Raw genomic sequence first — 13,159 nt, forward strand, 5'->3', positions numbered from 1 at the left:
CTGGCTCTAGAGAGGAGTTGCCTTCTCACCAACTTCTAGAGGAGTTGGTGAGAGACCAAGTCCCCAAACTCTGAGCTTGTCAGTAGAGGTTCTAAAGTGCCCAATGTGGTACTCGAGATAGGTCTCGGTCTCGAGACCACTTTCTAAGGGTTTTGGTCTCATCCTCATGCATGCAGTGCATTTTCAAGCAACAAGTCAAGTCCTTGTCTCGTCTCACCCTGTCAAGTCAAGTCAAGTCTGGTTGAGTCTCGTCTAGTCATCGTCTCATCTAGTCATGGTCAGGTGAAGTTATCGTCTTGTCAGGTTGAGATCAGCCAAGTCTTGTCTGGACACATCTCGTCTAGTCAAGTCAAGTCAAGTCAAGTCAAGTCTGGTTGAGTCTCGTCTAGTCATCGTCTCATCTAGTCATGGTCAGGTGAAGTTATCGTTTTGTCAGGTTGAGATCAGCCAAGTCTTGTCTGGACACATCTCGTCTAGTCAAGTCAAGTCAAGTCAAGTCATCATCTTGTCAATTTAAGCCAGGTCATCTTGTCAAGTCACCATCAAGCCAAGGTCAAGCGTTTTCTACATCTAGTTCTCTTCTGGTCTGACCTTCCTGTCATGCTTTTGTTTGGAAAAAACACCATGGTGACTCTCGATCCTGCTCCGTCTCCTGCTTCTGGGTTCTAACCCTCAATAGAGCTCCTGACAACGTCCGTGTGAAGGCCCACCAAAAGGCTTTCATGCCTGACCTCACAAGCCCCATGACACGTGCTTTTAAAAGATACAGGTACATCAGTATGATTCACACACAGGATGAACGTAGCTTCCTTCTCACTTCACTGTCAGTCAGTTCTGTCTGTCTGTGCGTCTGGGGTTGTTTATCCTACTGTACGGGGGCCAATTCTTGACAGCTCGTGAGGACCGTATGACTTTGTGGGGACATTTGGCTGGACCCCACGAGGTTAAGCATCAATTTGAGGATTCACTCATCAAAATAAGTGGGTTATTATAACTGAGTTTGTTCAGAGTCCTGGGTCAGGAGAGCCATGTGTTTTGGATGGTTCAGGGGGGAGAGGCCGGGGAAAGGGTGATGACAATGAGAAACCTCACAATGTCCCTCCAACAATAGAAATCCAAGTGTGTCTTTGTACGTCATGTTTATTGCAGCCTCATCACTGTGTTGAAACTGAACACAAGGCAAATGATTTATTGCGAATGCAACATCAAAGTGGACTGGAACAAACAATGTGCGATGAGGTGTAACCACCGACTCAGGAAAACAGCTCGACACTTGTTAGATTTGTACAAATGCAATAAACTTGACCAGCTCTCAATGGGCTGGAAGACGTTTGTCGTTGTGGAAGCGTTTAAAAGCAGCGCTGGGGGTGAGAACAGTGTTTCCTTGTCTTGGAAATGCTGACTCACACAATTTACCGAAACCTTCCTTTAATGGTTTCTTTGGAGCGAGGAGCGTCTGCCGAGACATCCCTGCGTCAGGTGGCCCTGGATCACTCTTTCAGCCCTTGAGCCGAAATATAACCCGGAGAGGAATTAAGAGTTGATCAAAAAAAAAGAAAAAACATGGATCAGCGGGAGCCCAGCTGCTGACGTGACTCACGCTAAGAGGATATGGCTCAGAGATTTGCATCGACACCGAGATCGTGGTCAAGTACTAAACCTGTACGTCAACTTTTATACCGCCTGTTACGCTTCCATTTGTGGCTGAAACAATAATCCTACTGTTCATTTGTTTACAAAAAATCCCTGCCTTGGAGAAGGAAATCGGAGCTCTAAAATGTGATGTATTAAAGGGTTAACAGTTTCACCAATGGAATACAGACAGCCTGGACCAGAGCGCAGCTGTAGATCTATACTGTACAGCAGACCTGGGCAAAGTGCGGCCCGGGGGCCGTACGCGGCCCTTTGCTTGTGTTTTTGCGGCCCTCATGAGCTCAGACTAAAACAATACAAGTGAGTCATTTTCTCATTTTTTTTTTAATCCTGTTTTAGACAGGAACAGTAAATACAACACATTCCTGACTTCATTTTTGTTTCTTCTTTTCGTGTGTCATTTCAGTATTTCACTCAAAGTTTGATGAAAGAAAATTCAAAATATATTGTGAAATAAATTGCCTTTTCATCTCTGACGTTTGGTCCATAGTTTTATTATAATTTGTCTTCAAATAAATGCATATAAAATGATTTTTTACAGGTTCTTAATATCCTTCCATTGAACCTTTTATGGTTCATTTCGTCCTTGTTACTTAAGATTATTTTCCATTACGTTTCATAGTCATTGCCTCCTTTCTTTTGGCATGATGGCCCCTCACAACAGTCACAGTTTATATTGTGGCCCTTTAGGAAATTAAAACTGCCCACTCCTGGTGTATAGAGAGAATATGAGCGAATCCACGTCATCTCCTCCTGTTGGCAGAGAGTCAGCAGGTTCTAGCTGTTCATGATTTCGTGTCATCGTATTGCCAGCTCTGTCTCCGGACAGAGGTGAGGTGGAACTGGACCATTTCCCATGGCTCACCTGACCCTCTCTCACGGGACACGAGTGTGTCGCCGCACACCCGCGCACCTTGCCTTCTGGCTCAGCTCTCTTGTCACCATAGCTGTGCTGAGACACCGAACATTTGGAACCATTCAACAGCTTTCCAAAAAACACGCTCTGTCTAGTGATGGGCCGATGAGGCTTCATGAAACAGTATCGCAGGGTTGAGGAAATAGTGCCCTCATTTTCAGAGGCCACTAGATGCCGCTCTTGGTTTAGAATCGATGTGAGGTTTCACTGAAGTGGTTGTTCAAGTCCAAACACACCTGGTGGCCTCTGAAAACCAGGACCGCTGTTTCATGAAGCCTCAGCTTCCCATCACTGTCTTCTGCTGTGACTCTCATTTTGCACTGTGGAGAAGAAGCAGCACTCATGAAGGATAAGTCCTTCCCCTGAGGGAGAACCATCTGCTTCAGAAAACAGCTTACAATTATTTTTCAATTTCTTTTGATGATAACAGGGAAATCGTGACACCACAATCTTGTTCAAATCCCAGGGTTCACATGAAGTGACACCACAGACGTAATATTCTCAGTATCAGATGACTAACCTGAGAGGTCCCCGGTAATGACCATGACCTTGCCCCAACCTTGCTGGTAAGAAATGGAGGGAAACTTTCCGGCCCCTCAGCCGCCGTGTGTCTCCTCCCTCTCCAGCCCAGCTGCTTAAATACACCGGGTCTTCACTCTGAAACATTTCACCGACCGTTCCAAACACCTCCAACATTCAGAGAGCATGAACGGCAAAAAGTCTGGGGAGAAGGAACCGAGGAGAAGATCGGTTGATTCTGTCAACTTCAGCCGGGAGGAGAGGAAGGTCAACGATGAGGTTGGTCACCCTGTGTGTGCCTGTTAGTGTTTTCATGAGCAGTTATTGAACACATCTGTGGCTGTGATGCATGTGTTCGTGAGAGTCCTCGCTTTGTTTTTTAATGTGCATGTGTGTTCCTGTGGAGCACAACCTCAGCCAATCCAAATCATTTAAAAATGACATAAAATATAACATATTTCTATTTCATGTTAGTTGGATCTGATCCTGTAGTGTGGCATTTTATTGATTTTCCTGAAGAAAAAAACGTGTTTTCCCATCGACTTGGAAGGTAGTGAGCAGTAGAAACACATGTCTGTACGGCCCCCCAGAACAATGTTTCCATACGCTCCTTTGTTGTGAAATTTTGCCTTCACTCTTGCCTCTATCCCCTGAACGAACAAGCTCTCTCTCTCTCTCTCGGTAAATCCGGGGGTATTCAGGTCAGCGCGGGAGAGTCCACAGAACGAGCCCAGAGCTTTGAGAGAAGTGGAGCGACGATAATATTTTCACTCAAGAATGAAGTCGGCAGTCTGATCAAGGCTCTGCAGCAGTTCCAGGTGAAGCGTGACAAAACAAATTCAACTGATCAAACTACCTGCTGTTTTACTATTATTGAAATGACGTGGCATTATAGACACCTGCTATTTCACCGTGGAGCAGAAAATATTCAAACTACCACCAGCAATAATGATAATATAGTAATAATAATGGAATCATTATTCGTGGCAGTACATTTTACTACCACGCGAGGGCGCCCCCGACCAACAAATGAATCCACCTCCTCATTCCATCGGGCCGCGTGACCTCTGACCTCGAGCCAAGTACGTCAGACTCGGCGCCGCCCACCAAACGGAAAAAGAAACGTTTATTATGACTATTATTAGTAGAAAAAATGTGTATTTTATTTATTAGAATTCAATTAATTTATTATTATTTTAATTGTCATATCTCATAACACAATTATTGACAAAACAACGTACGTTCGCGGAACATACAGAACACACACACAACATTTTAACAGTTCTCAAAGTAAAAGACTTTGAATTCTTGAATCAAAAAACAAGAGTAGATGAGGGATGGGTTGGAACAGTTTTTATTTTTATGTCCAGCCTGCAGTAACTTGATGATAATAAACTTGATAATGAGTAATATTAAACCAGATGCAGATCTTAAATACTCCAGTGAGTCAGAAACAAAATAAAACCTTCCAAAAAACAGTGTAAAGTATGGTGACAATGAAGTTCCGTGAGCGAAGTTGCAAATAAAAGCACCAAACAACATGAGACATAAGTTCATAAATGGGAGAAAAAACCTTTAAAAACATCTTTAACTATTCCACTTGGCTTGAGACACTGACCGATTTTTCATCTCCTCCTGCTCTTGTTCGATTTGCCATTTTCACAGGACAAACACGTCAATCTCGTCCCCATCGAGTCTCGCAAGTCCAAACGCAGGAATTCAGACTTTGAGGTTTTTGTGGGTTGTGACAGTGACCACGAGCAGCTGAAGGAGCTGACGCTTCTGCTGAAGAAGCACACAGATGTGGTGGAGCCGACGGCGCCTGTGACGGACGACGGTACTCCACAGCTCCACCTGACAACGACAGTACGACTACACAACATAGTGCTCAGACATTTGTCTCTACTCTGGCAGAGGTGCCCTGGTTTCCACAGAAGATCTCAGATCTGGATCTGTGTGCTCAGCAAGTCTTGATGTACGGCTCAGATTTGGATGCAGATCATCCTGTAAGAACGTTGACACAAAGCTTCAGGTACAGCTTCTCAAACAATAACTGCTGATGTGTGTGTGTGTGTGTCTCATTGCAGGGCTTTAAAGACAACGTATACAGGAAGAGAAGACAGTATTTTTTTGATTTGGCAATGAGTTTCAAACAGTAAGTCTGTTGTTCTATTTTCTCCCAGATGTTCCACACACACACACACACACAAACACACACACACCTGGGTCCTGCAACATAGATTTATTTCAGTCTTTAAAAAATGACTAAAAACAAATGTCCAGCAGGTGTCCGTATTCAGTGGCACAGTATCAACACAGTGTCAGCACAGTGTGTTATTGTGTCAACGCTTGATCAGCCAAAGTACAGTTCTGTTTCGTCGAAAGTCAGTTGTGAAAAATGACACTCTGCTACTTTTAACATGTTATTACGACAAACAAAATTCAGATATTGTATTTGTTAAAAAATATATCATGATTTATATATTCATTTCAAATAACTGTTTCGATTTTATCTCTTTTACATGATTTTAATTTAAGTTTAGGGAATTTCCAGACAAAGATTCTTTGCTACAGCTCCATTACAACGATGATTCTTTATCTCTTCAGCATTTAATTTTTAGCCAAACTTTGACAGTCCACGAGTGTCAATAAAGTGAGACGTCACATTATCTCTGTCAGCACTGTGGCGCAGACGGTCTAAGGATCACTCCATCATTCTGTCTGTGAAGGTGTGTGGTGAGTTAGAGGCGCATCAGGTTTAAAAACAGCTGGAAGTTGCACATTTGACCAGCTTCTCCGCTGTGAGTGTGTGGGAAGAGACATAGATCTATAGTGTATAGAGAGAATGTGACCGAACTCCTCACGTTGGTAGATGGTCGACAAGTTCTAGTTGGTTTTAATGTCATATCTTGAGGTGAAACTGGGTCGGTTCTCACGGCTCAACTGACCCCCTCTCATGGCACACCGGAGTATGAAACATCCTGATCACATTTCATGCTACATATCCGTTTGTTTTTCGATTATTATATTGTTATTTATCATAAAATGTTTTCATTATTCATGGAGGTGAATGTCAGCCACTTATAATTCTGATATTAATTCATGTTTTTTTTCCACAGTGGGGACACGATTCCTCACATCGACTTCTCGGCAGAGGAGGTGCGCACCTGGGGCGTTGTGTACCGGGAGCTCAACAAGTTGTACCCCACGTACGCTTGCAAGGAGTACCTGAAGAATCTCCCGCTGCTGAGGAAGCACTGCAGCTACAGCGAGGACAACATTCCCCAGCTGGAGGATGTTTCCCGTTTCCTCCGGGGTGAGTCACTTTTTAGAGCCAGTTTACATTAGCAGTGCAGCAGTTAGCTTTTTCTCATCCCACTGTACAACTCAACCGACCAATCGATATCAATAGAATTGATCAATAGAATTCATCAGATGAGTCGGGGTGTGACATTAAAACAACCGGTTTAAGAACTGAAACAACTACAGTGGATGGCTGCTACGGCTGGGAGATTTTTAAAAGATGAATTTGGATTAATCACAGGCAAAAATTGAAACAATTAACGCAGATTAATCGCATATAAAGCTTCACATTTTTTCACTGCACCAGTTCCAGGGTTGAGTTCGAGACGTGGAGCAGACCCAAGTCAGTCATGGACGAGTCACAGGAGGCAGACAACAGGTCAAATACAGTCATTTCATACAAAAATACAACAAAAGGCGTCCAACCAAGAGAAATAAACTAAAGTAGAAAAATCCAAAAAGTCACCGAACTGGGATGAGTCCACAACAGAATAAAGTCCAACAAAAAGTGATGTCATAAGCAAAGCAGGAACAAGCCTAAATGAGATGGAGAATTCAAGTTTGAATGAAGGAATGTCTATTTCAATTCTCTGATACATTTCAGGTGCATGACACACGTTGCTTGACGATGGAATGCCAGTAGGGCCAGAATTAAACGATAAAGAAGGGATTGGAAATAGAGGCATTATCTGGAAAAAAGTGGAACTATATGACGTTAAAATGGACATCTGTGAGGCTGTAAGGACATGAAGACACACAGAAATGAGATTATGAATGATCTGCCTTCCCAACAACCCTTTCACCGTCTGTCCCTTATTCCTGCTTTCCCTAGTTTTTGGAACAGTTTACACTTATCACCATGTGTAAGTGTGTGTGAACTTGTGTGTCTGATGTGTGACTTATTTTTTGGGCTTGTTATATGTATTGTTTCTATATATATAGTTTATCCAACTTAGTGGGCACCAATTCTTGACAAAACACTACCCTTGTGAGGGCCAATGGCTTTGTGGGGACATTTGGTTGGACATCCGCAAATTAAGGATGAAAACTTGACACTGGTCTTATGAGGACATTTTGGCCTGTCCACATAGAGTTTTGAGGGTGAAAACGTCAAAATAACTGGGTCATTACAATAGGGTTTCAGTTTGGTTCCGCGTCCTGGTTGGGTGAGCCATGTGTTTTGGAGGGTTAGGTTCATCATGGCATCATTTTAATGAGAGGTCCTCTTAAGGATCGAGATTCAAGTACGTGTGTGTTTATTTGAAAAACCCAAGGACAGACAAAATGTTGCTCTGTGCACTTTAAGCAGCAGAGTTCACTCCTCAGTGGAGCACTTTTACCCTCATGTCTAAGCTGGATGTGCAGATTATTATGCAGAACTATTAAAATGCGATGAAGCGATGAAACCTCTAATTAATCCGTGAGCTAACAGCGACAATAAAAACGGGCGTCTTTGTTTTGTGTGTGTGTGTGTGTGTGTGAGCAGAGCACTCGGGCTTCACCATCAGACCAGTGGCAGGGTACCTCTCTCCCAGGGACTTCCTGGCGGGTCTGGCCTTCAGAGTCTTCCACTGCACCCAGTATGTGCGTCACAGCTCGGAGCCTCTCTACACGCCTGAACCGTGAGTGCCGTCTCCTGTGCACAGATGTGCGCATCATCTGTGAACAGCAAGCCCACCTGCGACGCACGTTCTCCCTAGAGACACGTGCCATGAGCTCCTGGGCCACGTCCCCCTGCTGGCTGAGCCCAGCTTCGCTCAGTTCTCCCAGGAGATCGGCCTGGCTTCGCTCGGGGCCTCCAATGAAAATGTGCAGAAACTGGCCACGGTGAGGACGGACATCAGGGAGCACTCAGACACACAGCAGGCTGAAACATTACGACCATCACATGCACGCACCACTTGTGAGCGTATGCACACAAGTTCACACATGAACGAACATAGGCTGAACAAACATACAACACAAATACACACAGTGTACAAAGTCACTCAAGCAAACAAGTGTGTTTTATAGATCGAGAGAGACTGTTGGGTGGAAGACTTGGGTGAGAAGCTGGAGTTGAGGTTTTGGCCATCAGTCATCCAGAGTAATGGAGATGAAAACAAGTGAAGAGGAGAGTGCAGGCAGGGTGGACCCAGACGATTGTCAGAGGTGATCTGTGACAGTATCAGCTCGGGGAGGACAGGAGAGAAGAATCCAAACGCCATTTTAGCTGAACATATCCCATCATTGCTTTTAATCCCCCCATGTACAACGACACAGTCACTTCATGTCACCCTATAAAACATCCATGAACTTTTTCATAGGAGCTCTTATTGTTTTCGGCACAGACTTCTGCTTACACACTTTTAAAGTAAAGCAAATAGATAAAAAAATAACATTTCATTTAAAAGCACCCTTTTTATCACTCAAGGACACTGTAGGGGGGTGATGGGTAGATGAGGCTTCATGAAACAGTATTGCAGGGTTGATGAAAAAAAGTCCTAATTTTCAGAGGCCACTAGACGGCGCTCTTGGTTTAGAAATGATGAGAGGTTTCATTGAATGAGTTGTTCAAGTCCAAACATTTTACAGCAGACAGCGCCATCTAGTGGCCTCTGGAAATCAGGACACTGTTTCATGAAACCTCATATACCCTTCACTACTGTACAGAGTAGGAAACCAGTCGGTTTACTGGACAGGTAGAGCTGGGTGTCATCTCCGAAACAGTGAAAGTGGAAACCAAATTTATGGAAAGTGCTGCCAAGAGCGCGGGGATACATGATGAAGAGGAGAGGCCCCAGGACAGAGCCCTGAGGTACACCTGACATGACAGTGGAGGGGATTTCATGTGTTAGGTGAGAGTGGAAGGGCTGTATGTGTGATACCGACAGGGGACAGCGAAAGTGACACTTCTCTGCGTGTGCGTCCCAGTGTTACTTCTTCACAGTGGAGTTCGGCTTGTGTAAGCAGGACGGCGGACTGAAGGCGTACGGCGCCGGACTCCTCTCCTCCATCAGTGAGCTGAAGGTGAAAGACCTGTGCATCACTCTGTCCTTTCCTCATGGATTCTACTGACTGACTTCACGACTGTCCGTCAGCATGCTGTGTCCGGCAAAGCTCACATCCTTCCATTCGACCCCATGGTGACCTGCCGACAGGAGTGCATTATTACCGCCTTTCAAGAGGTTTACTTCGTTTCCGAGAGCTTCGAGGACGCAAAGAACAAAATGAGGTCAGCAGGATGTCGTTTTTCATGTTCGATTCTGTTCTTTGTTGCAGTTTTCTCAGTCCTTACTATTAGCAAAAAAAAAAAAACAGTTTGGACAAATTGCAAAAGACCACAGGCAAAATCCAGTCTCCTGCTCAGAATCTTCTGCTCATCTCTCAAAATCTGCATCAGAACGTCAAGTCCTTGTGACAAGCCAGTCAGATTGTTTGGTCATGTTGTCAACATAGCAGCGACTCTGGTGAAAATGATGGGCGTAGTTTTGATGAAAGTATTATATGTTACACCTTTGTGTGTGGGGGAGATTGACTTCAAGAGAGTGGACACCTGTACTGCACCGTGACTTGTTGCCACGTCACAGATACAGAAAGGAAAAGCCAGCACTGCGTAGCACAGAGGAAAAAAACAACAACTGAAAAGTCAAAATATGAACACGGGTGAAACTGTCCGTGAGGTGTTGTAGGAATTACCTGGTGATGTTCCCGTAGACTGGCCCACAAATTCTCATCCACATGCCAACAACTACTGTCTCTTGAGATGCAGCTTGGAAAGAATCTTTACAGGTTCTTATCCAGCGTCTGCAGGGATCTGCTGTGATGTCATCACACGCAGCATCCAGAATGTGCGTGTGGCTGGTCTCTGTGCTGAGAAGATCCCTGATCAGATTGTGCTGAATGGAATCCTTCGATCTGATGCCTCACACATTTCCTCTCAGAGAAAGCCAAGACTGACCTGGGAACAGTTCTCAGTCTAATGGGAAAATACAGAAACATGCTACGACAAGATGCGCGACACACTAAAGCCTAAATGTTGTGCGAATTGCACAGAGACAGAAAATAGAAATGAGCTTTTCACAGGAGGTTTGACTGAGAACAGTGGCACAATGGTGTGATTGAACAACTTAAACAACTGAGAATTTCAACTCCACCAACACCTGAGGAGAACTGCAAAACAGGAGAAAATGAAGGTCAAACATCTCAAGGCAAAGTTTCAAAACAAGTCAGACAAAAGGACATTTTAGCTCTGGCAGCTGCATCCAAAACCACAGGCCAAAATTAGGTCACAAATCCAGGAAATGGGTCACAGCAGGAGCTGGCAGGGAAAGAAACACACAAACAGAACAAGAAGGAAACTGGAGATTGCCAATAATCACCTTATATCAAGGGGCAGCAGCCTTCAACACTCCAATTCACCAAATAAGTTCTGATTTTTCAGTAACAAGACAAGTCACGTGCACTAGAATACAACTGTTAGATGGAAGGTCGATCAGAAGGTTGTCATTCAGCAGAAATGTCCATCATTGGCACTTTTGTTTTTTTGTCTTAGTTGTGATGTCGCTCTTAATTCTGCTGTGATGGATGGAAGGACAGATAGATAGATAGATAGATAGATAGATAGATAGATAGATAGATAGATAGATAGATAGATAGATAGATAGATAGATAGATAGATAAAATAGCCAAGCTATTTAAGCCAAAAGCAACTTTGCTTTTTGTCTTCTTCGTTGGATCCTTAGGGAGTTTGCGAAGACCATCAGTCGGCCTTTCTCTGTACGCTACAACGCCTACACACAAAGTGTGGACGTCCTAAAAGACACCAATGGCATCAACAACATGGTCAAGGACATCCAGCATGAACTGGACATCGTGGAGGATGCGCTGAATCGCCTGAACCAGTACCGAAGAGTCTAGGTTTGAGCTCAGACGCCGTGTGTTCCAGAGAAGTCAAAGCTGTGAGGAAGCAGAAAGTACATCGTCTCCTTCACTTGTCTGCTTATGGCTGAATGTTCGCAACGGTGGAAGGTTGTGTTTGCAGTATTCCTTTCACTTCCACATCACAGCTCCTTTTACGAATCATGCCAACTTTTGCTTCTCGCTTGTGTGTAAGTCAGACCACTCATGAGTCATATTCTTGGTGTTTCTCGTTTGTTTGGTTTCCTCCTTTGTTCACCGTTTCATATCTGCAAATGTGTTTGTGACTTAATAGACCAGTGTAAAGCATTCGTATTTGGAGCAACAAGACTAAACAATTTGACTTTGAGGGAATTCAAATATAGAGTGGGGGGGTAAGGGAGTTGGTCGGCGAATTGGTGCAGCAGGGGGAAGTGCTGCAGTCACTATACCGTGCTGTTGTAAGTGAGAGCTGAGACAAAAGGCAAAGCTACTTACCGATCAATCTTTGTCCCGACCCTCAGCAATGGTCATGAGCTGTGGGTCATGACCGAAAGAACCAGATCGCAGATACAAGCGTCTGAAATGACTTTTCTACATGAGGTGTTCTGTCACTCGGACAGACTCAGAGTAGAGAGGAGTCAGTTGATGTGGTTCAGGCATCTCGTGAGGACGCCCCCTGGAGGCCTCCCGTTGGAGGTGTTTTAGGCACGGCCAGCTGGGAGGAGACCCAGGGGTCGACCAAGGACCAGGTGGAGGGATTATACCTCTCCACTGGCCTGGGAGCGTCTCGGGATCCCGGGAGAAGGGCGTTTGGATCGACCTTTTGAAGCTGCTGCCCCCGCGACCCGGCAACAGATAAGTGGATGAGGACGGATGGAATGAACATATTTTATTTACTCTGCTGAGTTGAATTAGACGCACAACCAGAATTAGAATGAAAGTTCCTGGCTCAGAAGTCTCAGGAGGCTGCATGTCCCAGCGGGTTGTTGAATGGAAAATGAAAAAAAAAAAACCTTCTTTATCCAACATTTTTCATTCAAATGAACACAAATACATTGACCAATACATCTTTTTAAATCCACATGTCCATTGTCAGAAACCTCTGGCAGCCCTTCAGTTTTCCCAGAGCAGTCATCTCCACCTCCAGCTGCCTGGCCAGGTGAGGAATCCGTCTCTGTGGCGTCACCAACCTTCTCACCATAAGAGGGGGATCAAACTGATCCACAGAAGGGGCCTCGGTGTGTGTGGATTTCTGCTCCAACCCTGCAAGAACAGCTAGGTTAACCAATCAGGTGTCAGCTACAAGAGATTGTTGAGACGGCGTCCTCTTGACTGGATGGAACAGACAGAAGCCTGACCCCACCGTGGCCCTCTGAGGACCCTGCTCCAGAGGGATTTCTGTTCTATCTACAAGCCTGCGACTTGTAAAGTGAGAGCTTTGCCAGGCTTTTTGAAGATGCAGCGCCGATGTGAGGGAATCGTATGCTTTGTTTGTATTCATCTGTCTGTGGAGGTCACGAATCTAATCTAATCTGAAAAGAGTGAGTGTTGAACAAACATGTCTGATTTTCAGTGGGACGCTCTTGACTTAGATGATGGGAAAGGGAAGAAACAAGTCAGAGTTGTGAATGAATCTTTTGATGTTTTATGTTAAAAAAAAGAACATTTTCTGTCATCTCAATAAAACTGTTGCCATTTTGTCTCTATCTAAAAGAAGTGTTGGGTTATATACTGAACTTCTTTGTTTTGTTTTGCTTCATCATCAATATGGATTACATTATCACAACATGTTGGCACAGGGAAGTTAAACTTCCCCTCCCAAACTCTAAGCCTATCAATCCCTAGACACACTGTAGATGAAAAGTAATATGGGAGGGAAGTGTTTTT

The 13,159-nt window shown here is 44.4% G+C and overlaps 1 protein-coding gene across 1 annotated transcript; it reads left to right on the top strand.

Annotated features, from left to right (window-relative positions):
• Positions 1-3,232: 3,232 nt before the first annotated feature.
• LOC128752798 (tryptophan 5-hydroxylase 1-like) lies at positions 3,233-13,159 on the top strand. Its single transcript, XM_053854434.1, has 11 exons — positions 3,233-3,367; positions 3,790-3,906; positions 4,754-4,925; positions 5,003-5,094; positions 5,176-5,243; positions 6,208-6,404; positions 7,878-8,013; positions 8,092-8,218; positions 9,305-9,400; positions 9,472-9,605; positions 11,116-13,159. The coding sequence occupies exons 1-11, from the start codon at positions 3,275-3,277 to the stop codon at positions 11,288-11,290; spliced, it is 1,407 nt and encodes a 468-aa protein (XP_053710409.1). The 5' UTR covers positions 3,233-3,274; the 3' UTR covers positions 11,291-13,159.

This window comes from Synchiropus splendidus, chromosome 1 (assembly GCF_027744825.2).
Source record: "Synchiropus splendidus isolate RoL2022-P1 chromosome 1, RoL_Sspl_1.0, whole genome shotgun sequence".
Lineage (NCBI taxonomy): Eukaryota > Metazoa > Chordata > Actinopteri > Syngnathiformes > Callionymidae > Synchiropus > Synchiropus splendidus.